This window comes from Chanos chanos, chromosome 2, assembly GCF_902362185.1.
Source record: "Chanos chanos chromosome 2, fChaCha1.1, whole genome shotgun sequence".
Taxonomy (NCBI): domain Eukaryota; kingdom Metazoa; phylum Chordata; class Actinopteri; order Gonorynchiformes; family Chanidae; genus Chanos; species Chanos chanos.
The window spans coordinates 17,345,015-17,366,902 of NC_044496.1; the positions used below are offsets into that span (position 1 = coordinate 17,345,015).

At 40.0% G+C, this 21,888-nt stretch overlaps 1 protein-coding gene and 1 pseudogene across 1 annotated transcript; both read left to right on the plus strand.

The window, feature by feature from the left end:
- The first annotated feature begins 3,022 nt into the window (after positions 1–3,022).
- cmtr2 (cap methyltransferase 2) lies at positions 3,023–7,379 on the plus strand. Its single transcript, XM_030765992.1, has 2 exons — positions 3,023–3,051; positions 4,745–7,379. The coding sequence occupies exon 2, from the start codon at positions 4,754–4,756 to the stop codon at positions 6,983–6,985; it is 2,232 nt and encodes a 743-aa protein (XP_030621852.1). The 5' UTR covers positions 3,023–3,051; positions 4,745–4,753; the 3' UTR covers positions 6,986–7,379.
- Positions 7,380–12,927: 5,548 nt separating this feature from the next.
- Positions 12,928–20,160, plus strand: LOC115805685 (calretinin-like; annotated as a pseudogene).
- The last annotated feature ends 1,728 nt before the right edge of the window (positions 20,161–21,888 follow it).

Sequence of the window (21,888 nt, forward strand, 5' to 3'; positions counted from 1 at the left end):
AATGAAGAGAGACAGAATGGTACACAAGATGACTAAAAGCTGACTCACCGTTGTTGTTCTCTGGCTCGCAGGTTCTCACTTCTGCTATGGTGATTATATTTGTGGAGGTATACTTCCTCTTCCTTTGAAAATTATACCCAAATTAAGTTCTGTATGTGTAAGCAAAGCCTCATTTGAGCAATACGTCTTGTAATAGAAAATGAAACTGCCGCAAAAGGAAATGTTTCATGAAGTATGAGGACAAGGTGAGGAAGCCAAAGAATTTGACTGTAAGGTCAAGAGGGAAGATAACAAAAGGTGTTTGTACGATATGTACTATATGTTTCCCAGTAACAAACATCAGTTCATGACATTGACATGAAATATGATAGTTTAAAGGGTGGGGCTGCTCATTCCATTCTGATGAGGTCTAGGTGAGAAGTTAATTACAGCTGACTGAAGTAGTGTATTAATCCCAGTTTACTCACCCCTCCTAACTATAAATGGGCCCATGGTTACTGAGCTATTGAAAACTATTCAATGTGTGTCTTATGTCAGAGAGTTGGTGATGAGAAATACACAGTGGGTTGTTGACTGGGTTACTGGCTATTTAGAGAGTTGGAATCCTTTGCCGTAATATCACAGCCAAATATGTTTGATGGTCTTCCACTTCAATGAAATACCAAACCTCTTCATAAAGCTTTACCTGTTTTACCTGTTTATCTGTCTTTACATGAGAAAACCACTAAGTGGTGCTGGTGCTCTGTTTCTTCATTACCACTCTACACCAACTCTTATGTATATGTATGTGTGTATGTGTGTGTACTTACATAATTCCAAAACACTCTCACATACAATGCTAGGTTTGTTTCCTTTTTCTTTTTTTTTTTTTTTTTGATACAATGATTATTGTCTTGTTGTACCGAAATCAGCTTGCAGGGAATTACAGCACACTCCTGGAAAACTCACAGAGCTTTTATTAGTCTGTTGTGAAATCTTAGATGAGACATACCCCTAAAACATTTTTCTGTCTCTTCCTTTCTCTCCATTTCGTCCACTTTCGCTGTCCATTGTTTGTACTTTCTGTGTCTCTCTGCACTTTAGGAAAAACTTGTCTCTTTATCCTATCTTCTGATGAATGTCATACATAAAATGCATTTGTACATGCATAAGGATTGTTCACTTGTAATAAAGGTATATACAGAAAATGCATCTAACGACAAATCACATTAATGTCAAAAGAAACATCCACAAATGTTTACTGTTGTATAGAAACCAGCAAATTTATTTATAATTACATACAGTTTCCACAAAGAGAGAGCTTTTGGGAAATGTGTTATTCCATAGAGCAAGGCACTGCCTTTTAGCATCTCTGGTAGTTAGATATTTAGAACAAGTAGTACCAAGTACACCAAGCACCCACCCTCCTCCAGAGAGCCAAAAGTGAGCTGCTCCCAAAACATAGAATTGGTACAGATAAACAGACTCTGGCCTCTGGAGACTGCAGTCTGTACAGCTCATAGACAGGGGGAGATTTCAGACAGTCAGGGAGTACAGACAAGCACATCAGTGCCATGACTAGGTAACTGTGTGTGTGTGTGTGTGTGTGTCTGCACTTTTCAGAAAACATGGCTATTGTCGTAGATAGACAGATCAAATTAACTACTTATTTGTGTCTCAATAATTCTGGTGCTCTTTTTCTCTTTCTTTCCTTTAGTCATTCTAAAGCTTTTCCTGCTTTACATCCAGCTCCTCTGGAAACTGCTACGACCATTTGTCATAGTTACTGGTCTCAAACTATTCAGTTCTTTAGTTAGCAGGGAGAGGGGGAGAGAGAGAGAGAGAGAGCAGTTATCTGAATATACAGTATAAACATATGCATGCATGAGGGCACACACTTGAGACTAAACACACAAACCCACTCATGCACATGTGACAGCATGCACACAGCTTGCTCAAGCATTTAAGTATATGAGCAATGTATGGGTGAGTAAATGTCAGTGCTGGCATCCACTACTGAGGATGAGAGACATTTATAAAATGCACCCACATGGACACAGACACACTGTTTATTACTCGAGTACGTACACATAGACACACCCCTCTGTGAATTCTGCTACAGCTGATCCCTGTCTTACTGCCTTTGCTGTGTTCCCTCTCTCTAATTCACACAGAGGTCACAGAGTCCTCTCCTTCACACTGAGTCCATCACCGCTGGAGTAATAAGTGCATGACAGGGTCAAGATCTCACTCTCACCATGGCAATACTGAAGCCTATCTCACTGCTTATAATGGCTTGTCATCTCCATAATAGTGATCTGACCCTGGAAGCCTATCAGAGCATTAACCACCCTTCCCCCTAAACCACACACTGGCACACACATTTCCCTGTGATATGACCCTTTGCATACACACTCTAACATACACACTGTCACATCTAAAATCCTGAATACTTCATAATATTGACACTCAACCATAATGTACCCATTGTAATTTCAGTTTAATCTTTTTTTAATATATTGTTTTAAAGCCATTTTGCAATCACAAAACAGGGTTGTCAAAGGTGAAATAATTTAGACATGCAAATTTATCAGTGTCCACGTGCATAATGTAATCTATGTGATGGCAGTCTCACATTGGCTTGCAGTTGTGCAGTTAGAACCAATAGAACCAATAGAAACCAGTTGAAATTGCTATTGGTTTTCTACTGGTTTTCAATTGGTTTTCAACTGGAATTCCCACTAGGGTTTACACAAACACACAAGCACATATAAACACGATTGCCTCTATACAACGTATGACTTTTCTCTGGTTTGTGATGTTTTCACTACAAGATAGAGACATTATCAGGCATACAGAGAGAGAGAGACATTATCAGGCATACAGAGAGAGAGAGACAGAGAGAGAGAGAGAGAGAATCAGCTAAGGCATTGGTTCGTCCCCTTTTTTTCTTTTTCTTTTTTTTTCTTCCACGTATGCGCTAGGAGATAGCCTGCTCCTCCCTCCGCAGTTACTGATGATAGAAAGTAGATATCGGAATGGCTGTGGGACCGTGAAGTTAGCGAAGCTAAGGTAATAACGAGAAACAACGACATGCGCTGTTACTGATGAATCCCGTAATCAAGTGTGCAATACATAGTTACTAACTACTTAGATCCAACACATGAACATTCGGTAAAAGCGTTGTTTTGGCTTTGAAGTGTGTTTGCGTCTGTAGGCCCATAAGTGGACCCGGTAGTTTCCTGATAGTCTGCCCGAGTTTGCGCACTCAGAGTAAGATCTTTCCGACTCTAAAGGACAGCCTACAGACTACGTCGATTTTGGATTAGTACATTTGCCTTCTTTGAGTGTTGTTACTGTGCGGTCAAGTGGTGTTGGTTAATACAGTGCATCAGCTGAATTCACGTTAAATTCTTTAGATAACTTCCAAGCTAACGTAGCATAAATATCTTGTGCACGATTGGCTGTTAGCCTGGCTAACTGACAACAGCAGTCACAGACACACCAGTTGAGCCCCTCCTGCAGTTTCTCTGAAGCAATTTCTGGTCCTTCGAAAGAAAGAGAGAGTAAAAAAAAAAAAAAAAAAACCCAAGATTTTAATAACTGGCTTTCAAAGTCAGTCGAGGCACCCAGTCTTCACCCTTTTGCCTCACAAATGAGAAAAACTTCAGTCAATTTTTAATTTGATATGGAGTTGTTATCGTTGTATGATAACTGTCTTTGTAGCGCATACAGACTTAAAAGGCAAATTTACCGGCATACGCATTCATCTGTTTGCTATGCTGCTCTACAGTGTCTTTAACGGATCTTGCGCAGCCTGACGCTCTTTTTGTTACTGTACGTTCACACTGAGAGCGGCGAGAGCGTCAAGAGTCGCCCAAACCTCCCTGCCAACGACGCTGTTGAACACTGTGGACGCTCTGCCGTTGATGAAATAGGCGGGTACAAGTTCCTTCGGAAAGCTTGGTTATGCAAATGTTTTTAAAGGGGCTATAAAGCAAACAAACAGGTCGAGCGGTATCTTTGTGCTGACTGACCACCAGTAGGCTATAAGTTAACCTTATGAGATATTTTAAATGTGAAGGTGCGAAATCGACCGATGACAGAAATAAATAAACAATGCTAATTACATATTTCGTAACAAAATTAACTAATGAAAAACACTACTTAAAAGATTTTTGTTGTTGTGTGTCTTTTGTGTTAATGATAGGCTAGGTCAAATTCCAGCATGGAGTTTATAGGACACGTTTACTAGCCTTGGTCTTTAATTAACACTAACGTTTGTGCATAACCTACATTACAGTACAACATGTGGAAACCCACCACCGATATAATCAGTTTCTCCTCCATTTTGCTTAGGACCAAAAGTTTTGTGGGAACAATAGTTTATACTGTTGTGTTCTCTACAATTCTCTAGAGCGGAGCACTTCCAAGTTTCTATTGGTTGCCGCCCAACCGCGTCATATATCATTACCATAAAGTTAACCGAACTTCAACTGTATTTTGACGCCCAAACCACCCTCGCCGCGACGCCCTGTGCCGCGACGCTCTTCGCCGCTTAAAGACGCTGGCTCTCATTGAAAATGAATGACTTCCGGTCACTTTGACGCTCTCGCCGCGCTCAGTGTGAACGTACAGTTAGAGATATGAGAAGTTCAGCCAGGACTGTTGATGGCCTTAGCAATAGGCTGACTGTAACATATGCAAATTTAACCATACATTGATTTTAAGAGTGTGTTTTTAATATAGTCCCTTGTTACGGCAGGATTGGAGGATGAGTAGGGGTCGCGATGTAAGAAAGAGGATGACACCTGAAAAAGCTGACACATCCAGGTCCTTTGATGAGCAGATTCTGTCAGAGGTGCAGAAACTCTTCAACAAGGTGAAAAGCTACACTTCACCGTTTGGACGGGAATGGTGCCTGCCAGATGTCAGCACGGTGCTGCGTGATCCTCCGACAAGTTACCCTCGCCTTCAAGCCCTGAAGCACTCCCTGAATGAGGTGAAGAACCAGCTAAGCGATAAAGACTTGAAGGTTTGGCACCAGCACACCTGCTCTACCAACCGAGCAGGAACAATCACTGCTCACCTGCGCTCTCATGTTAATGCAGAGCTCTGCACTCAGGCCTGGGCTAAGTTCTATGAGATCTTGGGTTCTTTCCCACTCCTGCCAGATGGGGCGCTGCAACGTGGTGAGTTGAACACTGTGCACCTCTGTGAGGCACCAGGGGCTTTCATCTCAGCTATGAACCATTTTTTGAACACTAGCGGTCTCCACTGTGATTGGAGCTGGGTGGCTAACACACTAAACCCATACTATGAGGGTAATGGGCGCAGCTGCACGATTGCAGACGACAGACTCATAGCGCACACGCTACCATGGTGGTTCTTTGGCTCTGATAACACTGGTGACATTATGGTACAAAAGCACCTGCTGGAGTTTCAAGGATTTGTTGGGAATGCGCGCCATGTGGACTTGATCACTGCTGATGGTAGTTTTGATTGTCAGGGAGACCCAGGGGAACAGGAGAGCCTAGTGGCTCCCCTACAGTACTGTGAGACGGTATGCGCTCTTCTGCTTCTTGGGCCTGGTGGCTCATTTGTTCTGAAGATGTTCACTTTATTTGAGCATTCATCTGTGTGTCTCCTCTACCTTCTTGTCTGTTGTTTCCGCTGCGTCCACGTCTTCAAACCGGGAACAAGCAAAGCAGGAAATTCAGAGGTATATGTGGTTTGTTTGGACTATAAAGCCAAAGATGCCGTGCGACCACTGCTCTCAAAACTTATCCGCAGCTATGGCCCAGACTTATCCTCTAAGGCAGCGCTCTTCCCAAGCAGCTGTATCCCAGACTCTTTCCTACAACAGCATGAAGAGCTGTGTTCATTTTTTCACACTCTTCAGGTTGATACCATCAAGGAGAACCTGCAGCTGTTTGCAAGCATGACCGCTGATCAGCGAATGCAATTAGAACGGCTCCGGGAATGTGCAGCACAGTACTATATGGAGCGGTTCCTGTTGCAGCCGCTGTCCCGGAAAAGGTGGTTGTGCCGAGGAAGCAGTGTAGGTATGGGAGTGGGAGGGATTAAGCCATTCCAGCGAAAGCAGTTGGGCTCCTTTAATCAGCGGAAGGAGTTGCAATGTCAGGGCTGGAGACAACGGGTTGTTCATGGACCTTACAAGTTATGGTTGGAGGAGCACAGCCAAGGCACAGAAGGGCACCAGTTTGTCCTCAGTGGCCCTTTAGATGACTGTGATCTGGATGCCTGGTTCACCGTGGTGGGTGCCACTCTGAAAAAGGTACGTAGCTCCTCGTTTTGTGAACAGGATTTATTGGACCTCCTTAATGAGGCTCTGGAAGAACATGTGGCTGATCAGCAAGTACAGGTAGTAGATCGGGACCATGGGGCTTCAGAATGCAGCTCTTGCATCATGCAGGCACCCTCAGCTATCTTATCTGAGGTGTGCAGCTACTCCGACATCACTTCCTGTGTCGTGCTGGGGAACCCTTTATGGTGGAGTTTGCCACCGGAGGGAAGGTCACTACAGCTTGAGTTCTCAATGGGGCTGTGTTGTCCAGAGGTGGGGTGGACCACACTGCATGATGGACATGGGAGTTATCAGCGTGACCTGCTTAACTGCGTGTTGTCCACCCTTCAGGGACTTCGGGAGGGTTCGGCTCTGGTGGTCCCATTACATTCTGCGCTGACCCGAGTCACTGCTGGCCTTGTTTTCATTTTGCATCTCTGCTTCCGTTCCATCACGTTCCGCTGCCCGTCCAGTGGCCCCCCTGCTGCTTTGTTATGCTTGGGATTCTTGCGCTCTTCAGCTCTCCCTCACATTTTCACCATTCTCCAGGGGGTTCTTGAGGAAATTAGCAGGATCAAGCAGGGCAGGCAGCTCCTGCAGTTTATTCCAATGGACCAGCTGTTAAAGGGGGAACTTCCACATTTCCTCTGCTGCCTCAATACCACCATTGCCCGACAACAGCTACATTTACTCCTGTGATATCATTGCTAGAGCTAGATGCTTGAAGCTTTGTAACTGGACAGTTCTCAATCCTAAATGTGCCTCTAATGTTTCAGAATTAATCTGTGGAATCAAAGTCTCCTGTCAGGTCTCTGCAACTCCTCTGCTGCTACTACTGAATAGGGTTTCTCTGGGAGGGAACTATTCAGATATTAATGTGCCTGAATGATTTTAAAGTCTAAATAAAAAAAGTCTGTTGTGTTCCTTTCTTTTGATGGCATACAGATTAAATGTGTGTATCTATGTGTATCTATCGGTGTGGATTTATTTTGTACTATATTTATGAGGTCTTGACTAGTGTTTATTTCTTATATGCAAGAAATTAAGTGGACTTGCTACATAATGTCTATGTCTGTAATTAAATGTATTTTCTTGAAACCAAGAGTTGATTGACATGTGAGTTACTCTTGTATTTACATTGGAACAAAGGAGCCTGGAATAGTCATTTGTTGTGAGCCAAAATACAAATGAGCATGAGCTATGAGATTGAGTCTTTCTTTAAGAAAAAATGTTTATTATGAGAAAAGCATCTGCAGTGTATGAAGAAGACACATAGAGATGAAAACACAAGATGAACATGCCATGAGATGTGAATATATTATCATTATATCATAATAATAATTATCATAATGTCATTATATTGGTGTTCAGAATATGTTTTTATTAATCTTGAGTTGTACTGTTAAAATGTTGGGGTCTTTTGGTCTCAGTCATAGTCATTGATTCTGTCTTGGTGTCCATATTATTTGCCATTATTTTGATTGTCCTACCTCTTCCTCATAATGGTAAGAAATAGAAACACTCATAAACACAGTGTATGAAAGGATATGTCTTCAGAGAAGTTCTAAAAATGCTCTAATTACATACACATACATTTTTGTTTTAACACTTAAGTCTTTTAATACTGAAGAGACATGCTTGCACATATATTATTAGTCAATATTTCAAATTACAATCCCATGTCCACTTACTCCAAAAATAGCAATAATTTGCAGGAATAGTAGAGGGAGAATTGTAATTAGCCTGTATAGTTGTGTGTATTGGTGTGTGTGTGTGTCTGCATGCATGTGTGTTTGTAGGTGGCATCTGTTGTCAGTAGCACAAACTGCATGTTCCTGGTCAGTAGTATGTGTGCACGTGTGTGTCTATCAAGAAGACAAACAGTCATTACTTTGGCAGCATAGGAATTGATGTGGGTGTGGGTGTGGGTGTGAGTAGGTGGAGAGGCATTCTCCATCAGTGCAGCTGACAACAGTGGTGCGTAAAGCACTGCAAAAAGTGATTTACTTTGTTCATCTGAAATTCCCATTGACGGCTATGTGATCTCATGTGGAACAGGGAAAGATCAGTATTGATCCAGGTGGCTAAGTTATGCCCCACTCTTCTGATTTAGACTATGACCTTTTAGAAATTTCCTTTGTCTGATTGTCATTCACTAAATCACCACTGCCCATAGATAACCATAAGATGGATTAAACCAGTGAGAGGTTATTAGATTTTAATTAAGTTTGTTTAACTGAAAAAACTGTGTTCATGGAACAAGTATCAGGTGACAAAACTGCATTTTCCCTTGGTTTATGTTAAATAAGATTTAAGAAAAAAAAATGACTGTTATTGGCAGGTCACTGGCTCTTAAATGTACTCGAAAAGCCCTCTTAACTAGAAACTGAGGTCAAGGAATGAGTCTAGTGATAAAGTAATTATGGAATGGACAACCCCCCCCCCCCTTAAAAAAAAATTTATTCCTCTATGTGAATGTTGTAAAAATGCATGAGTCTCTCTCTCTTTCACATATGCATATAGTGGTCGTATGGTATAAATGAATGAGTTAGTTTATTATTTGATGTGCTGGAGGATCTTGGGTTTTACACTTAAAAATTTGATGCTGTTTTTGCCCTAAAATATGACACAGCACTTGATCACATCATTTCGCTGTGTTTGTTATTTGGAAAAGAGAACAAGTTACGCATGTTAGTACGCACACACAGTCTAGTGAATGTGGCTGTTATGCTGAGATCTTAATACCATAAATTCTCGCATGACTTGTGTGTTCATATACGGTCAGTTTATTACAATGACCCTTCATCCTGCCCACGCATGCATCTAAATTAGATTCAACCCTCAGCCACATTAGTGTGATTTCTCACTCTTATCTGTTCCTGTTATGTATGGCTCATAGAGATTTCTATGTTGTGTTGGGGAAGAAGCCTGCATACATAGCCATTAGGTCTCATTAGGGTATTCATCATTACTCATAATTTCACTACCATCCGCAAATTCTCATCATCTTCATTGTGAAAATGAAATAAAACTCCACTTTTGGGGGACTTGTTATAAAAAGTTTTGTGATAACTAATTAGAAGGTTCATTATTTGTGCATTGGCTGTATTTGTTGTTAGGAAAAATTCTACTGAAGAACACAATTGCTATGGTCAGAACAGACTTTATTCCACAGTATCTTTGTATTTTAGCAACTTATGTAACTTTTTCAGTTCTCTGTAACTGACTCATAAAATTGTATTTTGTCTTGTCTAAAACTAAACCCCTTAGAAAAGAGAAATGTGACAGGGCTGACCATACAGAACCTCCATGAAGATCAGACATCACATATTATTAGATGGTCCACTTAAGACACTGGAAAAGGGACTGATTTTTTTAAATAAAGTACTGACATTTCCACAAATGTAACTCAGGATTAACAACATACAGATATATTCACCAAATGGTATATTGTAGGCTTCTGTGTTGACTAACACCATTGTCACCAAGGATTTAAGGCATGGATACCATACATTGTATAGCCTTAGGTTGGTGGTTTTTCACACACATTCTTACACAAAGGATGCATGGATTATGCTTAGTGTCTCAGGTCATTCTGCTCACATCCTGCATGTGGGAGGTTTGGTGGAGTTAAAGAGAAAATCTTCAGAACCCTGGACAGCTCACTGTGAAAGTTGGTGACATGAAGTCTTGACCAGTGTGGAAGGACATTAATGATTCACCCATTTACATTTTGGTACCTTCAAAAGATCTATACTCGAAGACTTAAAATATCTACTTGGAACAGAAACTGATAGAAAGGTATGTGGATGCCGCACCATTAATTAAAAGAAGTAAGATCACTTTAAAATCGCTACTGTGGTCTCCAAAGTTCTTACACTTCCTCTAAAATGAAGTAAACATTTCATGACTTTATAAAGATTCAGATCATTGGCAGCTCCCTGTAGATCAGGACTGGACAGTGTCTGCAATCATCTCAAAAACACAGTTGCCTCCCCATACAAATTTCTCCAGGTTACAGATACAGAGACACATGGCCATACTCACAAACTTGCACCCACTTTGGTCTCATACACAGTTAGTTGCATCATTATTGTCTCCCATGTCATCACTGCAGGTCTCTGGTGACATCATTACTTTGAGACATTGAGCACAGGTGTTTTTGCAGTTGCACTTGATTTGGAGGTTTGCAAACTTAATAATTCCACATGGACATATCCTCAAATGAGAAACAGTCCCTCTCCAGACATCTCATGCATACACACGGTTCACAGTCTCCCAATAATCCTTACTATTAACATTACTCATCTCTCATGGACAGATCACTATCTATGGCAGTAAAACTCCATATGCTAGCATCATTATGGTCTTGTTCAAAAATTACTGTTTTGATCTGATCTTAGGGGGACAAAAACCTTTGCATCCAAGAGAGAACAAAACTCACAGTTCATTCTCAGCACCAAGCACAGTTGTTTGTCCAGATAGTGTCTTCAGACTTCAGTAGTTCAGACAGGGCTGATTGGTATCAGAAAGAGAGCAATAGTAGTAAATGACTTCATATGGTAAAGCAACCCAGTAGAGAACTATCTGTGCAATTGTGTTAATGCAGTTATGCTCTTCAAAACGAAGAGTCAGTTTACTGCATTATACTGTTTTGCAAAACTATGTAAACATGAAGATTTGGCAGTGTTAAAATGGGTACAAGAAAGAGCACTGCTGTTCTCACTCACCCCTCCCCCTCCCTCTCCCTCCCTCTCTCGCTCTCTCCCCCTCTCTCTCCCTCTCTCTCTCTCTCTCTCTCTCTCTCTCTTTCTTCTTTATTCCATTCATTTCAGTTTTTGAGTGATATTACTTTCTTTTGTATTAGTGGGATCAGTAGAGCCATTGGAAAAACATTTTTTTGGGCTTTGACACTAATGGTGACCTTCTGAAATTTTAGCTTACCTAACACCACCCCCTCCACTACCTCTTTCTGTGCTCATCTTTCTCTCTCACCATCCTGAAATCTAATACAGCTTTACTGACATGACTGTTGACCTAATCAATATTGCCAAATCTCCATCTCTCTCCTCTTTCACTTAATCACTGTCCCTTACCCTCTCTGCTTGTGTGTGTGTGTGTGTGTGTGTGTATGTGTGTGTGTGTGTTTTTAATCTTGATGACATAAGCTTTTTGATCAAGTGTACTATTCTGAATAATGTAACTTCAGCATACAACCCCGGTATTGGGAATGATTCTGGTATTAACCATAGAATTTCCAATGACTGTACATTTGTCCCTCTGACACCAAAGGCTGACATGTTGTTTGTGAGAAGAGAGATAAGGATCAGAGCCTGGCAACTGGAGACTTTTTTTGATCCATTCCCTCACATGATTAGGGAAAATTGACTAAATCTTAAAGAGCAGCTGTTTCAACCTCATAGCTAACTGCTTACTGGGATTTATGTTATCCAACTATGTAAATATAACTGTGTAAAAAATTTTGTGGTCCCTGTGGGTTCCTGCTTCACATGGGTATGAAACTTTTAAATCCATTTATTCATTCACAGATAATTTGATAAAGCTTGTACATAATACTTTATAGTGTTTCTTTCTCATCATTAAATGCTGAATAACTGTGAGGAGTTCCGTATATTAAAAGGCAAAGACAGAATGTTATAGTAAATATTTTGGGCTGTTAGGAAGGGTTCTCCTGTTTAACATTCTGATGGACATTAAAATTCCAGATATATCCAAAAGCCTCTTATGCTACACCTCCCCCTTCCATCCAGAAGAAAAAGCTCTCCCTCTCTCTGTATCACTAACTCGTTCCTTCTCATTCTCTCATTCATTTATTACAATTAAAATATTACATTTTAGTTTTGCTGTTTCATTCATGTCTCACGTTATCTTGACTTCAGTGTAACAGTGGTTTAACATGAGCAGATAAAGCCATACATTCTGTTGACAATGTGAGAGTACGTATAAAAAAGAGGCTTATGGCCATTAGTATAATGAATGCTGAGAAGCATACATTTTTTTAGGCTGTGCATCGGACAAAGGCAGAGCTAGTCGCATCATGAGGCTCTCACTTGCACATCCATGCCATCGTCTTTCACTCTTTGATATTTGTAATCATTTGCTGATACTTCCTGACACTGTCACATTAACTTTGAGAATTAATACTGGTGAATTTGTAGTATGCCAATACTGAAACTACACATGCACAGATATTTTAACGTTATTATTGTTATGCACAAATGGACATGTAGCCCACTATATATATATATATATATATAAGACGGTTATCACTCAGTATGAGCCTAGAAGGCTGGGCAGGCATTTTCTGCTCGTGGAAGCATGTATGTACCACATTATTTTACCCCCATGTGACTTAATTTCCATAATCCGACTTTGCAATTGGAAGACCGCGCCAACGCATCTGTAACAGCATGAAACACTGATGAAGTCGTTGTGCCGGACAGTTCTGGTATGTGATGCCCCCTCAGGACACAGAGAAAAATACACTCGCTGCAGGGGGTTTAAAACGTTTGTCGCGCACTGGCCAGGGACAGTGATGCGCAGGGTGTGACACGGTGCGACTTGAACTCTGGATTTTTATTTATCAGCAACAGAGGAATAAACGGGAAAAAATTGTAATCATGGCTAATAATGCCCAGCGACCTCCTCACTTACACCTTGCAGAGCTCACGGCCACACAGTTTCTTGAAATCTGGAAACACTACGACTCTGACGGTGAGTGCGACTTTTCAGGAAACTACCGGTGAATACATCTTCCTTTGACACCCAAAGAAAATAAAAACATAGAATTAAAAACAAAAAGCAGTATGAGAAAGTTGCCTCCGTGTTATTTTATTTTTAAGAAAATTTATAAAAATAGTTTCCAGTGAAATTGAAAAGGTGTGCTCTAAGAGACTGTTTAATTGAATGGATTATTGACTTCTGTTATGCTGGGTAACTTCCCCATTACAGGCATCAGTCGGATTGGATGGCTAAATTTATAAAAGGAACACCACCATAAATGTTCAGCGTGCATTACTACTGTTTTAAAGCGAATACATACGGGCAATACAACAGCCTCCAGCACGAGGGTAGCCTCTGACCTTGCGTTACTGGTAAACTAAATACCGTTGTTATTTTTAAAGCAAAGGTCTGTAATTTTTACTGAGGGGTGCAATGTTTACCGCACATTGATGTCTTGATTAATTTGAGTCCAGGAGGGTAGAGCGTAAAACTGTCAAGCTTGGACGCTCTTTCTCTCTCTCTCCGTAGAAGGTACTTGATTAAATTCAAACGTCCTACAGTAAGTATATGTTTTAGAAATAAAATACGGTAGTCGCATATATAACTACTAACGGCTTCTACTGCATCCATATTTGAACATGGTCTGACATAATATTGACTTGGCTTCGGATTTTTCTTTTCTATTGATCCGCAAAACCTGGATACAATCAGTCGGATTTGACTGAAGGGAAAGCGCAAACGGTGATAGGACGTGGAATAAGGTTCAGGTTCTACACACTATCTAAATATGACCATACGGAGAATGTGTCAGTGAGTCAAGGTCTGGTAGCGAGAGAGAGATTTGGCACATCCCTAGAAATACTGTTGTGTTTCCAATCAACTAAGAAATCATAGAAAGAAATACCTTAGCAGTTTTTAAAAATAATAACAGCAGTATATAGCGTAAAGATTTCCCAGGTGGATATTTGTATATTTGTGGGTACATTTAATCTGTTAGAGTCTACACATACACACATGGACTATAAGAGGCTAAACACACACACACACACACACACACACACACACACACACACACACACACACACACACACACACAAGTACACACACACTCAGTTAAAACAATTCAGCCAAGTGATGTTATATGGCACTGGACATAATAATGATCACAGAAATGAAATATTCCTAAAATACCACTGCAGACTACTCCCATCTGAAATCACGTCCTCCTCAAGCCCTCTGGACCACCATGACAGAGGGCAGGGGAGAAATTAAATCCCCTGCTTTACGCCCCATCCCTGAAAAGCTGATAGAAAAAGTGCATTCATGTATTTATATGGCAAGTGACCCATTTTTCATTCTAGGAGCTTCAGCATGAAAATTTCTGGGATTATCAAATGAGCTTGAGCTATCATGTATTAGTAATCGCACTGCAGTGGTGTTTCCATACCATGTAATAACCTCAGCCATGTTGTCGTGAACATTATGCAATGGGCTCACAATGAATATTTGAGTGAATTGTGTGTATGTGTGTGTGTGTGTGTGTGTGTGTGTGTGTGTGTGTGTAGTTTAGGATCTTTTTACATCATGCTGACCATATGTCTCTGTGAGGATATAAGTGATAGTCTTCCATTTTGGAAAATCATTTTTTACAAAGGTCCTTCTGTACTGTTAAAACACAAAAAAAACCCCATTTCATTGGTTGTAATTATAGTTGCACTTAAAGTTACATCATTAATCTTTAGTTAAAAGCAGAACTGGAGTCAATGGGAAGTTCCCACGAGCATAAAAAAGACAAATGTGTGTGAGTGTGTTTGTGTGTGTATGTTACTAATCATGATGGTAGATAATGCCTTGTTCTTATTCCTACTAAATCTATTAAATCTGGAAATGGAATGAGGATAATCCATTACAGCACATCTTTATCATTATATGAACCACAGCAATAGTATTAAAACCAAACAAGTGTACAAACACACACACACACACACACACACATAAATCTAAAGTCTTTCACACCTTGTTCCATAGGTAATGGTTACATTGAGGGAAAGGAGCTGGAGGATTTCTTCAGGGAGCTGGAGGTGGCACGGAGAGGGGTGAGCGTGGTGAGTCAGACATGAAACAAAGCCATTTATATAGCATATGGTTCCCAGTCAACGCTTAATGATTATAACAGAGAATGCTATTAGTTCATATCAGCTATTAAACAACACTATAAACAAGTGGTGATGTGTGATGAACAAGTATTTATTTTAATGTATGTTTGCCAGAAATATGCATTACTACTTGTTTTAATGTGTGTTTGCCACAAATACGTGTTAATAATAAGCCAATGATTTGCAGAACAATGAGAAATGTTTCTAATCCCAGTCTTGCACAAGGGACCTACAAATCAAATTCAACACAATATTCAACTGATCTACAATTGATCTGTGATCATTTGAAGTACATTGTTGTTTTGATACATTAAGCAGGTGTGTGTGATTGTGTGTGTGTTCCAGGATCCCATTGCTTTCAAAGAGAAGATGAAGGATTTCATGAAGAAATTTGATGAAAATGATGATGGAAAAATTGAAATGTCTGAGGTAATAAATAAAAAATTGAAATGTCTAAGGTAACCACACACACACACACACACAACATACACACAATTTATGTAAGGGATGATTATTGTGAATGAGATTCTCCTTCTGAAATGAGATAAACAGCATCAAAAGGAGGAGGGAGAAAGACCAGGGGAGGAGAATACACTGGAGGAGGAGAACAGCGATGTAGAGGGCAGGAGGTGACATCCATAAGGAGGATGAAGAAATAAGAGGAAGGGTAGGAAAGAGATGGAAGGAAAGGGGTGGGGTGGGGAGGAGCGAGTGAGAGGAAGGGAAAGGTGGCGTCCATCAGGATAACAGACAGGGAGCAAAGATGTGATGCTTTATGAAGGGGTACAAAACCCCACTAATCCAGAGATGTAGAGATCATACATTAATTCCCTAACACTCTCTCTTTTCCCTCTTTCCCTCCCCTTCCTTGACTTATAATTTCTCTCTCTCCCTCTCTCTCTCTCTCTCTCTCTCTCTCTCTCTCTCTCTCTCTCTCTCTCTCTCTCTCTTAGTTTGCCCAATCCATCAGCTTACTAGGAAATAGAGATATTAAAAGGAGCGTATTCTCACAGCTGATAAGGCTTCATTAGTGCAAGAGTAGTCTGAGCAGATGAGGCAGATGGACAGGAGAGAGAGCCACAGGGCAGATCAAAAAGGAACAGAGCCTTAGTTTAATAGCATATAAAGGAACAGCAGGTTTTGACTAATTCACTAAAGAAAAATCATGGTTCGATAGGAAGGGTAATGAAACAGGGGAAATAAACATTAGTCAGGTGTTCGATGTACGCACAAACACTCTGAATCTACTCTTATTTAATCATGAGCAAAATCAACAATGTAAGGCATTTAAGAAGGATTTATCTTCAAACCTGGCGTAACTTAGTGGGTCCTAAACGTGGAGCTTTGAGCTACGAAATGAGAGCTTCAGAAGGGAGTAAAGATGGTGAACAGAGATTAGACATTTTGGATTCTCTCACCATCTCTTAAGCCTAAAGTGCTTTTTGCTGCTCAAAAACCTCCAGTAAGGACACAGACTAAGTTTCATGAGCTCTTCTGGAAATGTTCTGCCAAGACTCGGTCTAATCTTGTACCTGCTTCGCTTTTATTTTTTCTTCTGTGATAATAAATACTGGCCGTCTTAGCGTTTACATTTATGTAAATAACATTTATGTAATGTAAGTAAAACTAAGTAACATTTATGTAGACTTAATAATTGCTTTGGATAATGAAAGCGTGCCTTTTTTGTCCTAAAACAAGATAGCCCTAAGTGTTCTGTCAGGTTGTTCCATGACGGTAATTTTTAAAAACAGTTTTGGAATAGCCCCATCGAATTTTTACAGTGAAACACAGAGGAAATTATTGTTTTAACCCCAGTTGTTATAACTTTCAGTAAACTGAAAGCACACTGTGATTGATGGCAGCTCATGTAAAGATTATATTTGCATTTTACAAATGGATTAATAATCTGATTGCATCTTCCACCATATGGTCTGCTGTCCGGTGCTAGCTTTACTACTCACCACTGAGAGATTACATGTACATCTATATTAATCGTCCATATATAGATACTAATACTATATACTAATCATCTATATCTAAATTCATCTTTGGCATCTATGACTTCTTTCCCTGAATGTATAACTTTCCCTTTCAGATTTAACTCACATGACTGTTGAGCTGAGGAGTTTTGAGATGCTTTCTTTTTGTCTTCCTTTCTTCCCCCTCTCTCTCTCTCTCTCTCTCTCTCTCTCGCTCTCTCTCTTCCACCTTCTCTCTCTCTCTCTCTCTCTCTCTCTCTTTCTCTGTCTTTCTTCCACCCTCTCTCTCTCTCTCTCTCTCTCTCTCCAGTTAGCTCAGTTTCTACCAACAGAGGAGAACTTTCTGCTCTGTTTTAGGCAGTTTGTTGGATCCAGCTCTGAGTTCATGGCGGTATGTCTCTCTCTCTCTCTCTCTCTATCTATGTATCTCACTCTTTCTATCTGTCAATCTATGTATCTCACTCTTTCTGCCAAACACACACACACACACACACACAGTCAAAAAGACAGACACCCACACCTACATACAAAACACACAAACACACACAAAGAAATATGGAAGCAGACACAATTGTAATATGTACACCATAGTCTGGATAAAAATCATAAATATTTATGTGTGTGTGTGTGTACTCCTCTTTTTTCTGCAGGCATGGAGAAAGTATGATACAGACCGGAGTGGATACATTGAATCCAATGAGCTCAAGGTTCGCCTAATACATTTTACAGTTGCCATGTGTCTAATCACAAAGCTTATCCAATTGTTGAGTATAATTATACAACTGATTTCTATGGCTCTTCTGATAGGGCTTCCTGTCAGATCTATTGAAGAAAGCTAACAGACACTACAGTGACCAGAAACTTGATGAATACACACAAACTATTGTAAGTATTCACACACACTGATACTAAGAAGGACACACACTCCCTTACTTTCTCATCGTTGATGTTTTATAATACTGTGGAATTTTTACACAGCTGAGGATGTTTGACCTGAATGGGGATGGGAAGCTTGGACTATCTGAAATGGCCAGGTGAGACGAAGAGAGAGAGAGAGAGAGAGAGAGAGACAGAGCGAGAGTCATTGTCTAATAAAAAATTTATTTTCTAGGCTGCTCCCAGAACAAGAAAACTTCCTCCTAAAATTCCAGGTAAGCTACACCACCATGTAAGTCATTTGCACCCTGTCAACCTGTCACTACGTCCTTCTCTATTGCTCGTTGAATGTGTCTGTGTGTTTGTGTGCATCCATGCGTGCGTTCATGCGCATGTGTGTGTGTATCTGTACCTGATAAAGCTTGCTATGTGATTTCTACCATAAGAAGGCTGGACTGCAGAGGATTAAATCAATCCTACTATGGCTTTGGTAATCTTCATTGTTTAAGATTGAACTTGAAGAATTAGTGGATTCTCTGACCCACTGCTGCTTAACCACTTTCTTAATTCACTATATTACGAGCACGCACATGCACACACACACACACACACACAAACAATAGAAAAACTTTAAATGCTCTGAATATCATATGCCATGATAGGTGCTAGGCATGGTGAGGGTTATGTAGGACATATTTGACTGTTCCAAATCCTTTTTCCACTTCCCTTAGCTCATTTCTTTAATCCTCACTATGGGATGTACTCAGATCTGACAAAACTGGATAAGCGAAAGAAATGTGCAGCAGCTTAAACATGTCCTGCAACCTTACAACATACTAACACCAAAACACAATCATGCACTCGACGAATTTTAATCATAGAAATCATGATGTCATTGCTCGTACTGTGATTTTTTTAGTAGCCACGATTATAGTTTAAAGAGCTGAGTTTAAATATGGTCCATTTGTAATTTCCAGTGGATCAGGAGGATTATATGCCAGTTATGTAGTGTAATCTTCAGGAATCAAATCCAAAGGCAAATCTATTTTATACTTTCTGTTCTCATTTTCCCTATAACACAGATATTCACACACAGGTATACGCATACACACACACACACACACACACACACACACACACACACACACATACACACACAATCTGATATTTATCTCCTTGTTTGATTAAACAGAACATCAGACTGAAAGCTGATGAGTTCAGTGGCATTTTCTCCCTCTATGACACAGTGAGTTTGTAAAAGCATCCTATTAAAGCTGAAGTAATATTTGTAGATGAAGTGCAATTAATGGGCTAAATTTATATTTGGCAAATCACCACATAGAGATATAAGTATACAAGCAAACAGACAAAACTCCAGCATACTAACCACATGTATACCCATGTATCACAGTCTGTTTTCTTTGTCACTCATTCTCTCCTCCTTGCTGCTGTCCTGCTCTTCAGGATGGAAATGGATACATTGATGAACATGAGTTGGATGCTTTGCTGAGAGATCTCTACGAAAAAAACAAAATGGTAAGTGAGATTTAATGAGATTCACCACATGTGGGTGGGGATTATCAAATAGGGTTCAGAGGCAGAACTGTAGCGCGTTTGATTTAATTTTTTAGGCTCGTAATAGATTCAGAAATTGATTTTGAGCACTGTTCTGAATACTGAACACTGTACTGAATGATGATTTACTTTGTATATTAGTATATGTGCTTTTTCTTTTGATTTTTTTTTTTACATTTGTTTGACACTGTGTTGACAATTGTCACTGAGTGAAAAAACTGTATGGATGGTTGTGATGAATCTGATGTATTTGGATGTGTACATCTGAATGAATAATTCTTGCTTTCAGTATTGCTTTTTTTTATTACTCTTACATTCCGCTATCCCTACTCCTTTATTGCTGCCTTTGATTTATTCATATATTGACTGGTATGTATGAGCTGAATAGATCATTTTAATCAATAGCTTTGCTGTTTGGCTTTCATAGGTGACTGATGCACAGACCCTGGCCAATTCAAAGAAGAGTATCATGGCATTGTCTGATGGAGGGAAACTCTTCCGTACTGAACTGGAGATTGTTCTGTGCAAGGACCCCTCTGTCTGATCTCTTGTCTGTGAACCCTCAGAATGAACCTGTAACTTTTACCCCAGCTTCCACACTTACAAGGTGCATGTAGTGACCCCTTTTGATCCAGTCAGACTGAGTGGAATGTGTCAATACCACCTTTAATACTCATTCAACTCCAGTGGTTCTCCTTAATAATCAGTGCATCTCCAAGTTATCTTCCCTTTTTTTTAATAAATTATAACTGAAAATAGAGTAGGAAGTCATATGTGTTGCTTATTATGATAGAATGAGAATGAAAACTAAATGTAACGATTATTATCTGTGTATTTGTATTTCTGTCAGTCACACATTAAACTTTGTCTCCTTGATTTGCCTTCTCAAATCTGTAGAGTCTGGTCTATCCTAATCCCCCACCTCTCTCTCTCTCTCTCTTGCAGTGATTTAGCATCCATGTAAGACTCCTGCTTGAATATCAATAAAGTTTTCAGGAAGATTTACTTGTTTTAGATACTCAGTAAACCTGTGGGGTATTCCAGGAAACGGGTTTAGTGAAAACTCTGAGTTAGTTAACTCAGAGCAAGTTGTAAACCTCGTAACAGAAAAGCCTTATGGCTTTGTTTTGCTAAAAGAATGAAGCCATGGGGCTCTTCTGTTGGGAGGTTTGCTACTTACTCTAAGTTAACTAACTCTGAGTTTTCAATAAACCCTCTTTCTGGAATACCACCCAGGAAAGGAGGGCAGGAGTGGAGAGAAATACCTAACACTTATTAAAATGTCAGCTTTCAAAAATAATGCACTTCTGCTACTAATCCACATGATGGCAGCAGGTGGCGATGCAACTTTGTGTAGTGGCACTCTTTAATCAAAAATACCTGAGGACACTTTTTAGAGACGTTATTTGCTTAAGTAATTACTTGCCTAAGAATTTTATGAGCCTATGTTCCTGAGAAAAGTTAAGTTACTTATTTAGGTGTTGTACAAAAATGACCCAAAGTGGTGAGAGAATTGCTCAATATTACTACTGAAATTAATTTGGCTATGGTTTCTCTACAACAGTGGTTTCAGCAGTATATGTTCATTTTTGTGTTTATTCCTCTGTCTAAAACAGATGAGATTCTAAGGCCATCTATTCTTGCTGGTTAGCCTTGGCATATTAACGCTTATCATCTGCGTGTGTGTGTGTGTGTGTGTGTATATACAGTAGGCTATTTGTTTTTTAACAGGGAGGATGATGACCCAATGGCCAACAGGGCAGATGGCCCAATTGTCACTGACACTACTCCTTATAGTGTATAGGGGGGTGGCAGGTTAACAAGGGGGATGCATTTAGGGGGGACGCATTTTTGTGTGTATGTGTGTGCATGATGGATTATAAGCAGGACAAAAATGAGTTTTAGTTTTGGTACAGAATGACCTGCTAAAATGATCATTTGCTCATTCCTTTCTTTCGTATGTTTTATATATAAATAGGGTAAAAAGAAAAGGGGCTCCAGTGCATTCACTGATTATTTGTCAGATTACTTTGCCAAAAAATACTCGAACATCTTTAAATCTACAGGCATGTTGTACCGCCAGATGTGACAAAATATCATACGGGTCTGCAGAACCAATGGTCTTTAGAAGTAATCAAGTCGATTTTAAAAGTACGATATCAGAAGTAAAAGACGGTAAAGACGCACTGTTAAATGCAATCGCATCATCAGGTGATCACCTCTTCCACGTCGGTCATACTCGACACCATCACCTATGTTTAGTCCTCGGTCT

What these genes read in the sequence shown, in the direction of transcription:
- cmtr2 (XM_030765992.1), top strand. Translation starts at nt 4,754, where the DNA reads ATGAGTAGGGGTCGCGATGTAAGAAAGAGGATGACACCTGAAAAAGCT.